Below are 20,732 nucleotides of genomic sequence, written 5' to 3'. Positions count from 1 at the left end.
AGCTGGATGGCATTTGCAGTTTAAATATCAAAAAACAGTGCAGTTTCAACCAACCCCCTAATGGATCCTGTTTTTTTCCCTACTTTCTTATATAAACTGAAACAATTCCCTCAGTTTGCAGTGCTTTGCCGTGTTTGCCAATAGTAGTTCTTAGTGTTTATTTTAATGTATCTGATTTTTTATTTTCTAGGTTACAGTGGAGTTTGCAGATGAGCCGAGTCTGTCGTTTATCTGTGCGGAGGTGGACTGCAAGGTGGTGCATGAGTTCATTGGTGGCTACATTTTCCTGTCCACACGTGCCAAGGACCAGAATGAGTCTCTAGATGAGGAGATGTTCTACAAGCTCACAAGTGGCTGGGTCTGATAGCTGCTCCCCGCCCAACAGAAGGGGATGGGGTGGTGTGGGGGACAGGGATGGCTGTTTTGTTTGTTTTTTTTGTATTGTTTTTAACCATGCCAACAGTCTGACATGGCCACACAGTAATTGTTTGAAGGCTGACAACACATTTTTAATTTTATTATTATTATTTTTTTATTTCTTGCATTAACGCTGACAAACATGATAATAACACTAATGAAGTGACTCTGAGGACGAGGAGAGTGTTCTCACTCCGCCCAAGGCTTCACCTCTTGCTGAGGCATATCTGATAAATGCTTCCTGAAGTGAGCAGCTACTTTCACAGAGACTCCTGCCTGCTGGCATTCACAGGGCTTGGTGTGTGTACGTTTGTGTGTTTGTGTGTTTGTGTGTTTGTGTGTTTGTGTGTTTGTGTGTTTGTGTGTGTGTGTGTGTGTGTGTGTGTGTGTGTGTGTGTGTGTGTGTGTGTGTGTATGTGTGTGTTGTCACTACAGCATTGGACACCTGCCACTTCCTTCCTGCCACCTGCTACTGCAATGCCTGTGAATCCTAAAGGATCTAGAGTGACATCCATGACCCTTTCACCTCTTTCAGGCCTTAACAACAACAGCAACAAAAGAAAATTCAATTATCTTAAAAGGGTTTTGGCACTCAGTGGTGTTGTGTAATGTTTCATGTGTATTGTTGGGGAATTGAGAGTTTTGGTTCTCTTGGTGCTCATTTGTGTTTAATCTTCTTTAGTCCCTACGCCGCTTCACTGTGATTCAGCACACCGTCAGGTTTTATTTGCATTTATTTTACCTTAACAATTGATACGACAGACATCAAAATACAGTTTTACACTCATTGTACACAGCCTCTGTGGCAGTAGCAATCTTTTTACGTTTTTAATTTGAATTTAGGGATTCTTATCATGAAGAAGCTCTGTGAGGTAGTCTTGAAGGATTATTGCTGACTAAATAATTGCGCAAAACACTAAAATTAGTCTTGCAACACAGCTTTATTTTTGTTTTTATTTTAATATGATCTGTTAACATTAAAATATGCAAGCACTTCTACAGTGAAGGAAAAGACCCTACATGTATAAGCTGTCTTTTGTTGTCTAGCTTTATTTTAATATATTTTATTTTATGTTCGTCTAATATCCTGCAGCAGGACCCTTAGAGGTTGCTTTATAGTTATGCGATCAGCACTACAACTGCTAGTGGACAGCCTTTGGATTTTTGCCGTTATAAAGAATATTGTTGCAAAAAACACGTTTGCAATGGCGCTCATACACAATATGAAGAATGCAATGATGAAGGAATATGCCATTTGAGTTATTTACTAGAAAACGTGTTGAAGGAAATAATGGTAATCAGAAATAGGGCTGAGGTCCAGTATGCAAGGATGATCTCAGCTGTGTTTTGGCTCCACACATTTGTTTCCTATTTTCCTGCGCAGCCTGCTTTTCTGTCTTTCCCACTTTAATCCTAAACCATATAGTATTACTCCAAACCATTATATTGTTATGCACCAGCAATAGGTCACTGTGTTTTAAAGATAATACAGCTTTTTTTTCTGAATATGAAGGAATGCGTAATGAAGTATTAGTTTTTGTAACTAATGTAAAAACACAGTTTTATAGAATTGTACAGTTGTCATTTGTGTTGCTGCTTTTTTTCTGTCATTTTTTGGAAGTGCATTTTTCCAGAAGAGAAGGAAAAAAGCCATTGTTTAGCATTGTGTGGTATGTGTGCCTGCCAATGTAAAGGTCTTACTGAGTTTTTAAGAGTAAAGAATATATCTATATAAATATAAATATATATAATGTGATGAAGTATGTCTCAAGCTCCAGGTCTGAAGAATATGATTTTATATAATTCTATCTAGCTGCTGCTTATTTGATCACTTCCACATTGAAGGGCTTTTCCATGACATTTTTACAGCTTTAAATAAAATACCGTCTGGAAATGTTCATTTCTGCCTGCTGCGTTAAAGTGTTGAAGTACTGGGCACACGTTTTTTAAATGTTTTATTTCTCTTAGCACATAAATGAAGAATCTTGTATTAGCTGACTTGTTTTCTCTTATAGTGAAGTCACTTCATCAGTATCAGTTTTTATGTAGACCCACATTAACGGTAATTTAAGAGCCAAGTGTTTAATTATGAAGGAACGCCTTCTCACCCTGGAGTTTGAGACAAATTGCCATAAAATGAACTAGATGAACAGCTAGCTTAGCGTATGTTTTCCTCCTACATCGTTTTATTTTTGTTTGCCTCAGATGTTCAGAACGGCAGTGCATGGCCTGCTGTTTTTAGACTGTAAAAATGCATTTATTTTAAAAATAAAAATGATTTTTATTTAAAACCCTATCATCTTTTTTCACACTTGCAGTTCTATGGAACTATTATATGAACAGCATAGTTAATGCACCGTTTCCCTTTCACCAGCAGAGGACACTGACTGCACTGTTTAAATCAGGTATACCTGTTCTATACATGCACTGTACAGGATTACAGTTAACAATTATTACTGATTTGTAGCCAATTTGAAAAACTGCCAGTCCATCCGTAAAAAGGGAACACCTTTGGTATAGTCTTTTCATCTTGTACATAAGAAGAAGGATCTTGCTGATACTGAATGCTAGTATACAGGGAGTGTTTCTTCTTATTTTTTCCACATACACTTTCTTCCTCTAGCCCTCATCACCAGTCAGTTTCTCACCACAGGACCACTCACTGTTAGGTAGAGAATCCTTTTCTTCCTAGCAGCAACACGTGAAAGCTCCAGCAACTGTACTCACTCACTGCTGATCTTCCAATGGTCCACTACCAAATATGATCTGGTTTGCAGGGTTCCTTAGTCATAGGACACTCCAGTTCCTTTCAAGCCCAACGATTACTTTCTCCCAAGCTTTATTTTTCTCCAAATGGCCCTGTTTGTAGGCAAAAAAAGAAAATCACTTCACTTATGGCAGATACAAGTTCAAAATGTGAAACTCTTATATATTATATATATTATTATATTATATAGATGTATTACAGACAATGTGAACTTTTTATGTGCTTATTTATTTTATGGTTGATAATTATGGCTTACATCCTATGAAAACCCCAAAATCAGGGTCTCTGAAAATGTAAAAATTACATAAGACTAATTGGTATTTGTGGCAGTGTTAGTTTTGCGCCAAGTCCTAATGAAAATAAAATCTGCATCTCCATAAAAGCTGTCAGCAGAGGGAAGCATTAAGATGCTGTAAGATTTTCCAGGAAAACACTGCACTGACTTTGGACTTTTTGGATTTAACACAGTGGACCAACACCAGCAGATGACATGAATGTCCAAACCATCACTGACCATCAGTAAATTTTACATTTCTTTTGGGAATCAAGGGACCAGATTCTGGAGGAAGAGTGGAGAGACAAATAGTCTCGTAGGTCTAGTAAGAAGTTTCCACATTCAGTGATGTTTGGAGATCCATTTCATCTGCTGACTTTTGGTATATTCATTGGCTGTAAGCCATAATCATCAACAATAAATTAAACAAACGCATAAAATAGATCCCTCTGTGTGTAATACATCTGCATAATATGAGTTTCACATTTTAAACAGAATTACTGAAATAAAGTAATTTTCTTTGATTATTCTAATTTATACTCATCACACATCAGCATTCACAGACCCGTCCCAAATCACCTCCTGCTCCCTGCACTGTTCAGAAAAAGGGCAAAAAAGTCTAAACGTTGCCGTAATTAAGGAGTTTAGTATTAAGAGACATCATGAAATGAAAGTCTTTTAGAGGTCTTTAAGGGCACACAGAGGCTTTTAGGGACACAGCAAGTTTCTTCACATACAGTAACAAACACCGCGGTCAAAACAGAGAGAAATCCTGCACCTGTGTGTAAGTAGCTGCTATATCTATCTATCTTACTTAAACACAATGTATTGCCTTCAGCAAATCACTCACAGGAACATTTGTGATTTTTGGAATTCAACATTCTACCTTAAATGCTCCTGCCGCGACACACAGGCTTCGTGCTTTGAACTGAACGTCTTCAGCTTTTAAGGTGGAACAGAACATTATATACGAGTACAGTTGAAGTTTTATGTGGACGGTTTGTAATTTCTGTACAGAATAAGTAGAAATATTGTAGAAAATTAGTTGGCTTTAGTAGTGAGGAATTAGCTGCTCATATATGAGTAGTTTCACAGTAAACTTAAATCAAGGTATCTGCCGTTATGGGGAAATTAAATTAAGACTTTGTAATTCCACTCAAAAAAAAAAAAAAAAAAAAAAAAAACACCAATATTAAGTTCACAAACTTTACAGTAAGTTTGTAACTATTGGATTTTAACCAATATTTCAAACAAAACTAACTTGCATATCAAATCTGCAAAATGCAATGTGTGAAATAAGAGCAAAACATTTTAACACACTCAGGGGATGGATTTAAGACATTTTAAGACAAAATAATTATTTTTTTATATAGATTAATTTAGGTAATTTTAATAATCTCCAGATAGCCTGTTAAATATTCATGCAGTGAATCAATACACTGATGTATAACTGAAGTTAAAATTCTGTTTTTATTTTTAGTAAAATATAAATGTAAATTTTCAGGGAAAGAGAACAACAAATTGTTAGCAACAAATTTGTTGCAATGTGTTTGTTTTTGTGGGATTGACTAGCTGTTGAAATGGCTGTATAATATATTGTTTAATATAATATTAAAGGTATATAAAGGTTATTGTGTAGTATGTGTTGTATTAGCTGGTATAATGGATTTATCATTTGTGTACTGCAGACTTTACAGTATACAAGCAAAAATGCTGTAATGATTGTAAAACTTTTCCCACAGACCAAGTCTCACTACACAATGACTTGAGACTTGACTTGGACTTGTGAAAAAAGAATTGTGAATATCTCTGTTACCAGGAGGAAATTGTGTGTGATGTCTGAGGCACAACTCTCAATAGTTGTAATCATTTTGCATTAGGGATTGCAGTGCATGTGTGAAAGGGGCGTAACTTTTTTATCTTTTTTTTTCTTGTAAATGTAGCTTATTGTCTCTGGCCTGTGGATCAGATTGCGCTCACAGTCAGGGTCCTGTAGATGGGAGAATGTTCCAGGCCACCTGGCATCTTGATTTGAGTGCAGTGATGCTTGTACCGGGGTGTGATACCTGAGATTATACGGCTCAAGCAGCGAGTGCATGCGGGCTGTGTGAAATGCCTCTGGTCTCTGGCAGCGCTTGACTTTGTATCCTCAGTAAATTCTGGAGGTATTTACATGGACAAAATATTAAATTGCAATGTGTTTAATATTGAAATGGAAGGATTTTGTTGTTTGTGATCCCTTATCGATACATGGCACTAAATATCAATATTGAATTTGTTTTGCATTAATGTATTTTTGCTGTAATATTTTTATGTAAACTACACAGTTTAAAGAACTTTTAGTGTAGACTCTATTCTAATGTTTTATCTTGACATTTCAACAGCAGAACTGTTCTAATTCATGGCGGTTTATGGCTGTTTTACAACATAGGAATAATGCCACACTTGGAAGAGTTACAGTCAGTTTATGTGTGATAAAGAGACACGAGCAAACTATGCTATTTACTTTGTAAATTTTTATTTTTTTTCCCACATTTTCTCCCCAATTTGCAAGGTCAATTAACCAACCCACTCATTAGGACTCCCTCTAACACTAGTAATGCCCCAACACCAGGAGGGTGAAGACTAGCACATGCCTCCTCCGACACATGTGAAGTCAGCCACCTACTCTTTTTTAACTGCTGCTGATGCAGCATCGCCGAGTAACATCACAGCGCACTCTGAGGAAAGTGCAGCGACTCGGTTCTGATACATCAGCTCACAGGTGCCTTGTGCTGCGGACATCACGCTTTGGAGTGATGTGGGAAAAGAGCCGATGGTAAGCTACATGAACAGGATTCGAACCAGCGATCTCCTGGACATAGTGGCAATGCTTAGCCCGCTGGACCACTCAAAGCCCACTTTGTTCTTGCAATATTTTGAGTTTGCAGAATCACAGTATGATGATCGTTATAATTAGTATTTTGGGCAAAGTCTATGATATTATATCGTGAGATGCCCTGTAATTCCCACCCCTAGTAAATATGCACCTCCACTTTCCAGAAATCCAAACACATACAGTGCACATGATATTTGGTAGTCCGTGGGTCTTGATCCAACAGTCCCACACGTTGCTCTCCACAAAGTCGATGAAGTCCTGAATTGATCCGCACCCACACTCGCTCTCGCACCTCCAGAGTGTTCTCCACAGCAGGCCTGTCGGAACGGTTAGTGAGAGGCATGTTAGTGGGTGGGATCTTTTTTCCAGTGCGTTCACTACCTCTTCCTCCTCATCCGGGATGTGTAAGCTCTTTACATTTCTACTGTTTAAAAAGCCTCTGAATGGGGTCAGAACGGACATCCATGCAACCTCCAGCACCAAGCTAATCAATATCCTCTTTAGGCCCCAGCAACTACAAGACATTGTTTAAGGGGTGAATTGGACGGGCTGAGTAATGTTTAGTGATCCTTAATTACAGCTTAATGTAACATTTTTTTTTATTTTTTATTTCAAATTTTCTCCTGTTTTTCTCCCAATCTTTCTGGACAATTGTCCCAACTATACATACCGCAACATAAGTGATGCCATAACACAAAAAGGGTGAAGTCTAGCACATGTCTCCTCCGACACATGTGAAGCCAATCACTGCCTCTTTTCGAACTGCTGCTGAGTAGCATCACAGCGCGTTTGGAGGAAAGCGCAGCGACTCGGTTCCGATACATCAGCTCACAGACGCCTTGTGTTGATCGACATCACCCTTTGGAGTGATGAGTGGAAAGAATGCCATATACCCACCCAGAGAGAGCAAGGCCAATTGTGCTCTCTCAGGGCTCCGGCAGCTGATGGCAAGTTAAATTAACCAAAAATAAAATTAGCTAAAATTAACCAAAATGACAAAAGTGCCATAAAACATTCAAACAAGGGTTAGTTTTTTTTTTTTTTTTTTTTGTAAGAGAGCATCACCACCATTTCATGCTCTCTCTCTGTTCATAATAAAGTTGTTAAACAGGATTATTATGGTCTGGCGTCATTACCCCACCCGCTGCTATTCTACACTATTGATGTTTGCTCTACTTTTGTTCCACTTCTAATACCCAAAATTATACTTAATTATACTCAAACAGTAGAATAATACACTCTCTAACCCACTTTCCTCACTTTAAAACATTTGAGGATGAGCGTTAATTGTCTGTGATAAGGCTCCTTGATTAAAATATTAGCTAAATATTACCTAAACTGTGCTAAAAAGGGCTAAGGCTTGCATCCCAATAGATCATTGACATAAACAGTTTTTTATGGTCTTGTGGAAGATTTATAACATGTCAAATTAGCAACAGACTTTTTTTTTAACACGGACCACCTCACAGCTTTCTGGGGCTTAAAGAAGCCTATGTAAAGGCTCCGAGTGGTCCAGAAGTGATCCACTATGATCAGGAGATTGTCGGTTTGAATCCCAGTCATGCAGCTTGCCATCTGCTACCAAAGCCCTGAGAGAGAATAGTTGTCCTTGTTCTCTCTGGGTGGGTAGATGGTGCTCTCTCTCCCCACATCACTCCAAAGGTGATGTCGCTCAGCACGAGGCATCTGTGAGCTGATGTATCCGAACCGAGTCTCTGCACTTTCCTCCGAGCGCACTGTGAAGCTACTCAGCAATGCTGCATCAGCAGCAGTTCAAAAAGAGGGGAGTCCTAATGAGTGGGTTGGGTAATTGGCTGTGTAAGTTGGGAAGAAAATGGGTAAAAAAATGAAATAAAATTATACCAAGAAGCTCCTGTCGCTGAAATGATCTCCTTATCTCTTCACCTTGTGTCTCTAGAGCAGTGGAAGCTCTCTGGAGAAATTAATGCGTTTGTTGTTATCAGCTTAAGTAGGATTTTTACAGATCCCTCTACACTCTCTTTTACAGCTGGCTGCATGATGTCAGTTCAGATGGTGTTGTTAGCATTCCTCCAGCAGCATCTCCAGGCCAACTGTACTTGGCAGCAAAAGCAAAGCATGTCTCATGTTTTTGACTTTAAATATTACAACACACTGCAGTGCAAAACAGGCTGTGAACTAATGTGTTATTCATCTTATATCAAAGTAATTTAAGAATGAACTGTAACTCATTTCATAAGGAGATGTGTAGATGCAAATGATTGACTGTCACCCACAGTCAGACACGGTGGTGCCTCCAGCGCTCTCCATATATGGGCTTTAAGCCTCAGCCTGGGCCGGAGGTCTTGCTCGGCTGCCGCTGTGGGTTTGAATCATTGCTGAGATGAATGCCACAAATTAGAGTCTCGCCTTGCCTTTCCCCCGCGTCTGATTCGTGGACCATAAACCTGCTGACTCCTTAACCTGCACTGATAATAAAGCTTCTGTCTGCTGACCTCCAATTCTTCCTCTACTCAGAGTGTGTAATACAAAATGGAAAGCAGGTGCTGTGTGGATGAGGTCATGATATCTGCAGTTTAGGAAGATGTACTATATCTATCCTGCCTAGCAATACCCTTCACATCCACCTTTAAGATGGGCTGTTCATCCACACTCAGATTAGGGTATCTGCAGATCCTTACAATGTCTTAACATTTCCTCAATTTATTTATCCAATAAAAAATTCTTTAAAAGTCTTAAAATGTTTAAAATCCATCTGTTAATTCTCATAAATGATTCCACAGACAGTAAATACAATATTGGTTTTATTTTTACACATTACATTTCCTAATTTCCATATACAGCTCTGGAAAAAAATAAGAGACCACTTAAAAATTATGAGTTTCTTTAATTTTACCAAATTGAATATAATTAAGAGGAAGATGGATGATCACAAGCCATCAAACCAAGCTGAGCTGCTTGGTTTGGAGTGGCATAAAGTTATCCAAAAGCAGTGTGTAAGACTGGTGGAGAAAAAACATGCCAAGATGCATAAAAACTGAATAAAAACCAGGGTTTTTTCACCAAATATTTTTTTTGAACTTGTTTTCTTTGCATTATTTTCTCATTCTCTGCAAATAAATGCTCTAAATGACAATATAGCTGTATGATACAGTATGAAAGTTGACTGATTTAACAGCAAATTAAACAAAACCAACAGCACTATTTATGTCTCTTAGTAGTTCTGTTTTCATGTACACTATATATATATCAAAATTCTCCACTCGCCTGCATTGATCTTGATGATGTGAGGTTTGGATGGAGCTGCTTAGCCATAGAAACCAATTCCATAAAGCTCTTTCTGCTCTATTGTTCTTGAGCTAATCTGAAGATCACATGAAGTTTGGAGGTGTGTAGTGATGTAGTGACTCTGCAGAAAGTGTGTTCCTCTGAGCACTATGCTCCTCAGCATCCGCTGACGCCGCTTTTATTTTACATTGAGTTGCTTTTGTTCCCAGTCGCTTTCACTGTGTTAAAATATCACTGACAGTTGGCTGTGGAATATTAAGTAGTGAGGAATTTTCACAATTGGACTTGTTGCATCCTATCACTTTACCACACTGGAGTTCACTGAGCTCCCGAGAGCGACTCATTCTTTTACTAATGTTTGTAGAAGCAGTCTGCATGCCTAGATGGCAATGGAAGTGATTGAAACATGAGTTCAGTACTTTGGATGAGTGACTGAATATTTTGGGTAATATAGTATAGGTTCATTACTCATTTTTAGCTAATGTAGATGGTACGGTAGGCATAAGAAAACTCTAGGCAACCATAAATAACTCGTTTTTTTGTCTGTTTAAGACTGTTCATTTATATTTTTTGAAAAATACAGGAATCACAAGCTTACTCAAAATCTTTAAAATGAATATTGGTGCTGTGTGCTTTTTTGATATTTTGTAATTGTGAAAGTGGTCTTAGTTTAAGCTCTGAATGGTATTAAAATGTCTTAAAACTCATACATTTAGATTCTCATACCTGCAGATACCCCGTAGATACAAAACACAAATATGTGATCCGTTAAGTAAAAACTCTGCAGCCCAAAAAATGTGCTCCTAAATTTGCATTTCAAATGAACTTGTTATTTATTCTTATTTAATGGTAGCTTTTTAGCCGTTAGCCTTGTTTCAGGCTGCAGGCTTTGCTTGATTACCCTTACATTTGCATTGCAGGCTAATATTCTCCCTACAAAGCTGCAGATAATGGAAATTTTCTCCTGAACGCTGCTGAAATTGCACTGAGATGTTCGAGCTGGTAGCATTTTGTCATCAGTGTCAGGAGACCGGAGCCTGTTTTGCCAACAGCTCTTCTAGACACAGCGCTCCCTCGACTCTATTTGGCTGGAAGGCGTACGCATTCATTGGCTTAAAAGAAAACATCAACATAAATTCACTAAGCTCAGCCACCGAGGCCAAGAAATCCAGGCAAATGCAAAGCACCAGCGCGCATTTATATAATGAGGCCAGTGACACTGATGTTATTGCACACTGTACACTCACAGGGTGACGCTCCTCTACACATTTACAAGTGATTTTATGGTCACCCCAATCTGCCCATTTGTGTTACACACCAACTGTGTTTACACAATGCTAATATACTGCACGTCCTGGTGATATGTAGTGATTAGTACTGTGTGTGGTTGAGATAACAGTTGCTAGTCTCTCTGGAAGCCCATTCTTGCCACTTAAAATAAAAATAAAAACAATTAAATGGCTATCATTATTTTGAAATACTAAGTAATTATTTTGAAGAGTATAAAGATGATAGGTGTAGAGACTAAAGAGAACTCGAGACAAACGTCCAACTAAGCTTCTTTAATATATTTACATTCTACTAAAATACATTAATTTTCAGTGGGCATGCATGCAGCTGAAACAGGGAGTCTAATGCATCCCAAATTTATTAACATTAACATGTTAATATAAGATTATAGTCATTATGGCTTTTAGAAAAATGTGTTTTGGTGAGGAGGGGTTGTGCACTATAGGCTTCTGTGGTGCGGTTTAGGCTTTTGTCCTTAATGGCATTTTTTCCCCTTACTTTACTTTTACTTTTATACTTTAAGTAGTTTTGAAAGCAGTACTTTCATAAAAAGATTAAGTTGATTCTTTATTTTAAACCCTAGTATCTTTACTTCGACCTGAGTAATGAATGTAAATACTTTTGACACCTTTACTATTTTGAGATGTTTTTTCATTATTTTGGGATATATAATGCATGATTTTCTGACTGGTTCTGGCAACTATGGTTGTGTTGATGATGATTAATATGAGGGCATTCCCACCAAGTGCTCTGTTAGAGGCGTAGTAAGCAAGCTGATTGTCTTTGTTTTTGTTTTTAAGGGTGAGGCTTTACCTGTAAACAAACGACATGTTAAGCAATAAGAGAACAGCAAAAAAAAAAATGCATGAAATCTGATCTGACCCTGTCTGTCTATGAATCAGATATGTATTCGATCTAGAACTACAAACTAAAGTGACTCAAATCAGATTTAAACAGATTAGATAAGCTTAGAAAGAGATGTGTCACATTAAGGCAAAAAAATGAGTCACTTCAGCCTGATATTGTGAATGTAGCCTAATATTTAACCAAAGTTTTAAAGTTTTTTAAGCAAATATTTTGACCTAATTTATGAGTGGATATGATATTTTAAAGAACACATTTTCTCTAATATACTCATCGTTTCCCACCTATAACAGTTACATTCTGTGAGGAATAAGTGAGTGAAGAATGATTTAAAACAGTTTGATTTGATTTAGTTTAGGTTCATGGTTTCATGTATTATTCAGTCGTGCCCCTGACCGCTGTGTATATGAGATGCTGTGTCAGGTCTTCGCTGCTATAAAGGCTCGATTGAACTTTGGGAAACAGAATCGGATCCTTCGCTCCCACTAATAACCAAGGGCGACAGACCATCGATCGGCTAAATTAGCAGGCTCTGAAGGTTAGCTGACAGAAACACAATAAAGGAACGAGACTGAGTAGGTTACTGGCCGTGAGGGACAAGTGTGCTCACCTCACAGAGAATGACATGACATACATTTTAAAATGTGGCTGTGCTGCACAGCTAGATCTCTCCACGAAGGAGCCGGGCGCTGGAGAACGCTGAAGGACAGGAGTGTTTTGAATCGTTCATCATTTTATTTTACTATCAAAGCCTGGTGGCTCAGTATGGAGGAAGTGAGTTCAGTTGATGGATGAAGGTTAAGGCAGAGGTATTTGGTTTACATGGCTGGGGAGCAGGAATGAGTGGAATGTGAGAAGGAAATGAGATTAAACCCCGATTTCCTCTAGACATAATAGTAGAGGTGGTTTAATGGGAGAAAAGGTTCTTTTTAAAAAGTAGGCTTACTTTTCTTTTTTCTTTGTTGTAATTGGAGCTGAGAACACCTCTGCTTAACTAAGTCAGTATGAAGGACTAAAAGAGACGATTAGGCTAATAGTTATGTGTATGGTTGGGCTGCAACGAATCGATTATATTTGATATATTTGATAATGTAGATTATTTAAATTGGTCGACTACAAATTTAATTGTCAAATAATCGTTATTTTGTAACAGTACTGCATTAAGCAGAGTGCTGAAGACAGAAGTGCACAAACTGTGGCTCACTCACACAGTTTACACTCAACTTAGTCTGTGTCTTTAAAAGTGCCCAAACACAACAGATTACATATTAAATCACTAAATAGCAGTAATTCACATATTTAAACATGATCTAGAAATTTAAATGCCTATTGTTTTAGAGATGGAGCACATGGGAGAAATAATCGTTGACTAATCGACGAATCTGAAAAATAATCATTAGATTTGTCAACTTACAAAATAATCATTCATTAGTTGCAGCCCGAGTGGATTAGAGGTAGAAGAAGTGAAAGAGGCAGAACACATGTTAATGCTGCCATTTTAATGCTTTGGCTACTACTCTGACATGCCAAAAATTCACGGGAGAGCAGTGTGCACCTCAGATGACAGCTTGGGAACACTCATACTTGTATAAGTTATGAGGTGCTATCTTGAGAGTGAGGCTGAACACTGACCAGCATGCTCATGGTTGTGGCTATATCTGTGTGTGAATCATTGCAGTGAGTTTGAGTGCTGAGTGACCCATGATAGTGGGAGCCAGATTGATGGTACATTCCATTTCTGAGTGGAATTCTGCGTGGGTATTTAACATTCATCTGTGTCTACAGTGTCACATGTATACAGGGAATACATCACAGAAGGCATTACCACCCGCAGTTAATGATCGTAACCGGTGACGTCAGGCTGGAAGTGTCCGTATGAAAACAGACAAGCGTCTCTAGCAGCAATCAAATCCATACAACGTCCAGTGCAAGATGCCCCACATGCAGATCCTGTCATGTCATGGGATAACATATTATTTAGTCCTCAAGTCCCTTGACATCAAGCTTATCAGTGTATTATGCTTTACAATATCTTGCATGAAACTTCCTCTCAGCAGTTTAAAACGTTATTATGAAAATGTATCTGTAAATTCAAACAAGATAAACTGCATGTCCAGATGTTTGTGGACCCCCATGAGGTCTTGTTCTCTTTTGAAAAGCACACACACAGCTTGGCTAGTCCCTGTAGAGCAGAGTAAAATTGCCAACAGAATAGGACTTTCTGAAGCAGATAAACATGAAACTATTGCCACCATGTCTAATGACAGATATGGGCTAGGGACATGTAAAGCCCCTCAGGATTATGCTGTGGAGCAGTGGAACTGTGTTCTCTGGTATGATGGTAGCAGCCTGCAGCATCAGATCAGTCACTACTCAGCTCACTAGGGGTGGGTATCATTACTGATTTTCCGGTTTGATCTGATTCCGATTTACAAGGTCTCGCTTCGATTCAAAATCAATTCATTTAAGGGAATTTCAGTTACAATAAAAATTGTAAATTATCTGAATTAGTAACAGCACTTCATAAAGAACACCATCATAATTCCACTATTTACACATTAAATTACTCAGTTACAGGTTAATCTACAGTTTTTCCGTCTAACAGTTCCGTCTAAATTACGGTCAGGTCTTATTTTAAATTGAGTACAGGCGAAAACTCTTGGAAAACAACTTAAAACAGTGTTAAATGTTACTAGTTTGATAAACACAGGCAGCAGTGAGTGGAAATACAGAAGATTACCTTCATTTGTACAGGAACTCCCCTGCAGTGCTGTATCCTGGGCGCTACTCCAGCTTAACTGATCACCAAGCCAGAGAGCGGTGTTTGAAAAAGTATGGTCTCGTGAGACAAAACGCGTGACGCTAAAACTGTACACATATTTGGTGAAAAATGGGCTAATTCTAAAGATCTATTCGGGTTACATATAAATCGAAAAATCATTTTTTAAACACACTCCTACAGCTCACAGTTGCAGTAATGCATGTGTCTTCACTGCTTAATACCTGTGTGCTGAAGAATAATGGAAATATACACATAGACTTTCTTTGCTTTTTTGGTGAAATACATAATTCTACTGTCCAAAATTAAAGGAAAATCCTGGACAAGCTGTTCAGCTCAATTTACACCCATTCATAGAGGACTCATTAGCATTTAACTAATATAGTGGGGGAAACTGTGGGCAGTGGGCAGGCTCTCCTCTGGCCATGCAGAAGATGCATTTGTTGGATACATTGTTCTTTCTACATGATGCTCTTGACTCTTAGTTGCCATCTGGTCCAGATATTAAACCTGCTAAATGTCTGCTGGGGGTCTGTGACTTACTGGAGATCATTCAGAGACCACTTGGCGAACGTCTTTCAGCAGTTCTCACCACACAACTGAGCGAGTGCTGAGTGATCACCCAACGGCGATTCACACAACAACAGGACTCCCAACAAATACGCTTACATCCTCTACACAGCCTTTACAGACGCGCCTTCCTTCATATTCATTGCAAAAAATTATAACCAGGGTCCTTCAGACGTTTTTCTGTTCAGACAAAGTTCACAACAAACTTTCAGTATCATATCAGGTTCTATCATCATCATCATCAGGTTCTATCAATTTATCATCAATATGCTGAATAATGATGATAAATTTGTGCGGGAAATGGCGAGAGCCTCATTGTTTTTGGATTTTCGACGCCGCAAAATCCCGCTAGCTTCTGCGGAACAAGACAATTTTTTAGGATTTAGAAGAAAGGAGAATGGGAAGCTAGACGTTCAAGCTCAGGGATTTGGGGTATCATCAGACTGGCCAGATCTTAATGACTTATGTAGGAGAACTGATACAAAATTAAAATGGACAGCGTTAAATGGAGAACCTGTAAATGTCTCTGAAAGGGTAGTGAAGGATCCACTAACTGTGGCTGAAGCCTCTGTCTACAGTAATGGAATAGTCTATAAGCTGCAAGGAAGAGCATCACGAAAAATATTGTTAGATGTTCATAACATAAAGCAAATCTGTCATTTGTTGATCATTCAGTCTCTCATACCATTTTTAGGAATGCTGTAGTTAGTGAGGAGATTCTTATATTCTGCGTGAAAGCATGTTTACAGATTCTTCCAACTAAATATAACCTTTCACTTTGGTATCCATCTAGCCACTCACCCTTCTGTATGCTGCACAGTTCAATGCAGCACCTGGAGTCTGTGGCACATATACTGAATGGCTGTAGTTCTCTTAAAGGCTTGTATGTCGCCCGACATGACAGACTTGTAGACCTGATAGCTGCTCAGCTTCCATATTCAAGAAATGAACTGGTTTTTAAACATTCCTAAGTTCAATCTGAGTGGTTCAATGTACCATTTGAAGTTTTTTTAGGAATTGCCAACACACCAGATATTATCTGTGTGTCCCAGAGTCAAAGGACGGCTGTGCTGTATGAAATATCATGTGCATTTGATCTGTATTTGGAACAGTCATATATTTCAAAAATGACTAAGTACCAACCTCTGGTTAGAGTTATTGAAAGTTTAGGGTTTAAATGCCAACTGATAGCCCTGGTGTTTGGAAGTCTTGGTCATGTGCATAGATTGGCAGTGCGTGGTCTTGGCCTTGGGGGATTAAGTAGAGTAAAAGCTAAACAACTAGTAAAGTTCTGCTCTATTTCAGCGATCATTGGGAGTATGCATATTTGGAAAAGGCGCTGTTTTCTTTATCCATAAGTAGAGAATACATGAAATGTTGTAATACCTTGTATGAACTGTATGTGACATGTTTGGACAATTTTTCTGAAATATTTTGTTTCCTTATTGTTTATTATATTGTATATGGAAACAAAATAAAGTATAAAACTGTGTGTGTGTGCGTGTGTGTGTGTGTGTGTGTGTGGCTGGTGGGACAGTGTTTACCCTGCTCTCCACAGAGACTTGGAGCCTCCTGGCCTCTTGCTGATGTCATGTGCAGAGAGTGTATTTTTATATTCCTCAGCTAAAAGAGTTTCTGGAGTTTCAGCATGTTGTTAGAAAGTTCCAGAAACAGCCAATACATTCCCACACAGTTCAAAATCACTGAGATCCTCTTTTACTCCCTCTTTTACTCTTTTAACTAATCATGCCCTTTCTCTACCTGCTTCCTCCTCTCTTGTTCTGAATATTTTAGACCCTTTTGATGAAAGACGCAGCCTGAAGGATCAAGAGAGGATCTGATTACACGAAACACTCGCTCAGTGGAAATCGTGTTTAGGCTCTTATAGAAACTTCGCATTAGCAAAGTTACATCCCCCCTTCATCCCATATAACCACCTATGATTCACATGTACACACAACCCAAGCCTGTTCTGAACTCTGCATATGGAAACTTTCAGTGTACTCTCAGAGGCTTCAGTTTTCCATGCTTTCACATTTCTGTGAGATGCAGAAATAAAAGGGTGCAGCTCACTAACAATACACACAGGAGCAAAAAAGAACTAAACAGTAAATTACTGATAATGGAACCTGGCAGAGGCATACAGGCTAGCTTAAATCCACACTTAAGTAAAAGTATTATTACTGTAGTAAAATTCTGACCAAGGTAATATTCAAATGCATTTTCTGAAAATAACAGGTAAGATGTAGAACAAATTATTTTATGGGTGCTGAGCACCCAATTAATCCAGCTCTAACCTGTGGACAGTGGCTTACTGACAGCCTGCAGCATTTGCTTATTACATTTAAATAATAAAAAAATATCAGATAATAACAGCATAAAGAGTGTTGTTTGATGGTGCATGCTTTTGCAAGGGGAGGCTTCTGTATTTGTTTAATTTGTTATATTATATACTTTCTAAAATTTAAACATTAGTTTCAGCTTATCGGAGACAAATGTTTCTAAACAAAATCTAAAAACAACAGTTGCAAAACATTTTTTAAATTTTTGCTGCTCCGTGTTTCATGTATGTGTCCAACACAAGTATAGCGAATATGGTTGTTTTTTTTTTGTCCATGGTAGATTATGCTAGGCTTTGCAAAGCTATATAGAATTTTATTTTTAACCAATTACATTACATTTTACCTCTGGCTCTTTTTTTCTTTCTTTTAGTATCATGTTTTTTATTGTTAGTAACTTTTGACTTGGAATTGCCTTCTAATGGATATATTGCCTAACAACCATGCCAACATAAAGGACACGTTCAAGTACCAGCTAACAGAGAATGTTATACAAATGTTCAGCAATGTTTTGAAATGTTTCATGAATGTTCTGAAAACATGTAAAAAATTGTTTGCATCACAAACAAACAACGTTATTAGAATGTTTTTCACATAATATTTCCAGCTAAATGAATACTAACATTATAGAAATGTTAAAAGTGAAGTTCCCAAAAATAAAAACTGAAACATGAGACTGAGACAAGTGATTTTGCAGGGACGTTACTAGAACAATTAAAAACTTATTTATTTTTGAATGATTTGATTAGCATATTATCTATGACACTGTTGACATAGTTTCGCATTAAGTGGAATGTTGTGACTATATTAAGCTATTAGTGACCAATAAGAGGTGAAAGGGGGGGATTAAAAAAAAACCCAGCTGTTAAAACAAACAAACAAACCAAAAGCCTTAAACACATCATTCGCATTACACAACCATTTATAGGATAAAAGCACAAATGCAGTTCATGCTGTGAATTTAACTACTTATTATTCATCTCTGCAGACTGGAACACTGTGCCGTTAGTAATGTGGAAAGCTTGTGGCTGGCATAACTGTGAACACTGGTTGAGTAAAACCAGCATGAAATACTTATGCAAAGTGCAGAGCTCTGTCTGAGAGCTGTCTGAGTGTTTGCTCAGAACACGAACACACGGAATAAAATACAGATGATGTCTGTATTTCATCTGGACCTCTGTAGCTTTATCTTTTACTAAAGTTTTCAAATGCTATAAAATGCATCCTGATTATGTGAAGCTGTGAAAAAAGCAGTTCATCTTTCCAGCAATGTGTAATTACATTCAGCGGCACAAGAAGAGATTTGGAGCAGAAGAACATTGGAAGCTGTAGGGGATACTGCCTAGAGTTTTACTGTATTTAGATATTCCAGGCCCCTTAAGACATGGGCTAATAGAAAGGGTCTTTTTTAGATGTACAGTGTGATTTTTTTTAAATAAGACCATTTTTATTTTTTAAAATGTCCAATGTTAATATTAGTTATTTTAGTATTTTATTAGCATTTTAGTAAATTAGTTTATTTTGCGTAAATTTTTATATTACATTACATTACATGTGCTGACTGACGTCTTTGTCCAAAGCGACTTACAATATTGATGTACATATAGTAATAGATGTTCAATGTAAAAATACTTTTAATTAGGGCCTAAAGGAGGTCAAATGGAAATAATGGGATAGAGGAGGAAAGGAGGGCGAGAAGGAAATGAGGTTAGAAGTAGTTAGTGTGTCTGTCTTCAGGAGTTTCTTAAAGATAGTGAGAGATTCTCCTGATCTGGTAGTGGAAGGTAGTTAGTTAGAGGTGTTAGGAGAGTAAGTGCTCTTTGAAGAGCTCTATCTTCAGAAGTTTCTTAAAGATAGCGAGAGATTCTCCTGATCTGGTAGTGGAAGGTAGTTTGTTCCACCATTAAGGAACTCTGTATGAGAACAGTCTGGATTGCTTTGTGTGGTAAATGTTTGGCAAAGTGAGGCTTTTTAGGACAAGGACACATCAGACCCTGAAACGTTTCAATTTTGTATCAACAGTAATCACATTTTTGAGATAATAAAGTGTGGTCTGCCTCTATTATTTGTTAAATTGAATGGCAATGTATTACATAAATACATTTTATAAATACAGGAGCCCAAGGACAACAAGAAGCTGACCTGGTGTTATCAGCAGAAAGAAGGGGAAACATACACAATAACAGAACCAAACTGTTCCCTTACAAAACTAATGCTGAAAGTGTAACTGTGTGAAAAAAATTGCCTTGCTACTCCTATTTCACTTCAGCTTGTTTTTCATTCTGGCTTCACATCATTAAAAAAAATCTATCAAGATAAATCTCTCTGTCTGGATAGAGTGAATTTGATTGTGGTTGAATGAGAATAATAAACTTATACCATTCTGTATGCGACTTTTCAGCATTAACACTTTAACATAACATAACAGTCATTATGGCTTTTAGAAAAAATGTGTTTTGGGGGTGGGGCTAGTGCACTATAGAACCCTGAGGTACAGCTGCTTAGGCTTTTGTTCTTCATGGCATTTTTTCCCCTTAAATTAAATTTTCAAACCAGTATTTTTTATACTTTTACTTGAGTAACAAGATTATGTTGATACTTCAACTTTTACAGAAGTATTTTAAAACCCTAGTATCTGTAAAGACAGCTAAACAGAAAACAGAATCATGAACTTACGTGCAAATTTTGCCTAATACTATTCACATATTTATTTTTGTTTTGTGTTGTTTATTATTCATCTTATGTTTAACAGTTGTGTGATTTACTATAGTGTACGAATTAGGTTCAATTGTCCAGACTGAGTCTGAATCGGCGATAGGTACTCTGTTTATACATGTGTCCAGTGGTTGATGTTAATGTTAATTTTTGTTTTCCAGTTCATGAAGATGATGTTGCTGGCTATGGCTAGCGTCATCAATAGTATTCTATTGTTTTCTATTGTTGTACTAGTAGTTGATGTGTCTCCTAATAGGCATTGGATGGTGTTGGGTGGATTTGGGTCGTTAGGGCTTGAGATTGAAGGGTAAAAATTTTTTTTAGAACAAAATGTTTTTGTTAGATCCACGATTTTAACAGTCATGTGCCAACAATAAAAAACATTTAATAAGCTACTCATTGAATTTATCTGAATTTGATAGGAATATCCTGAAAACTAAATAATAATTAATAAATAATTTCTTTTATTTAATAAATAAATTTCAAATAAAAATTTCCCTCATTTAAAAAAAATAATTTAAATAATCTCAATTTAATATTTTCCCATAATTTAACTTTTTTCTTAATGAAAC

General features: G+C 37.4%; 1 protein-coding gene across 4 annotated transcripts in view; it reads left to right on the top strand.

Moving 5' to 3' along the window:
* Window positions 1–2,708, top strand: part of fermt2 (FERM domain containing kindlin 2) — a 44,650-nt gene extending 41,942 nt beyond the window's left edge. For all 4 annotated transcript variants that reach the window (XM_049463895.1, XM_049463897.1, XM_049463896.1 and 1 more), the window contains one exon: window positions 191–2,708. In XM_049463895.1, the coding sequence (XP_049319852.1) occupies window positions 191–364 (174 nt within the window). In that variant the 3' untranslated portion in view covers window positions 365–2,708. The remainder of the gene's footprint in view (window positions 1–190) is intronic.
* Window positions 2,709–20,732: the final 18,024 nt, after the last annotated feature.

This window comes from Astyanax mexicanus, chromosome 14, assembly GCF_023375975.1.
Source record: "Astyanax mexicanus isolate ESR-SI-001 chromosome 14, AstMex3_surface, whole genome shotgun sequence".
Lineage (NCBI taxonomy): Eukaryota > Metazoa > Chordata > Actinopteri > Characiformes > Acestrorhamphidae > Astyanax > Astyanax mexicanus.
Note: the sequence above shows the minus strand (reverse complement) of the source record. Positions and strands in the feature narration are given on the sequence as shown.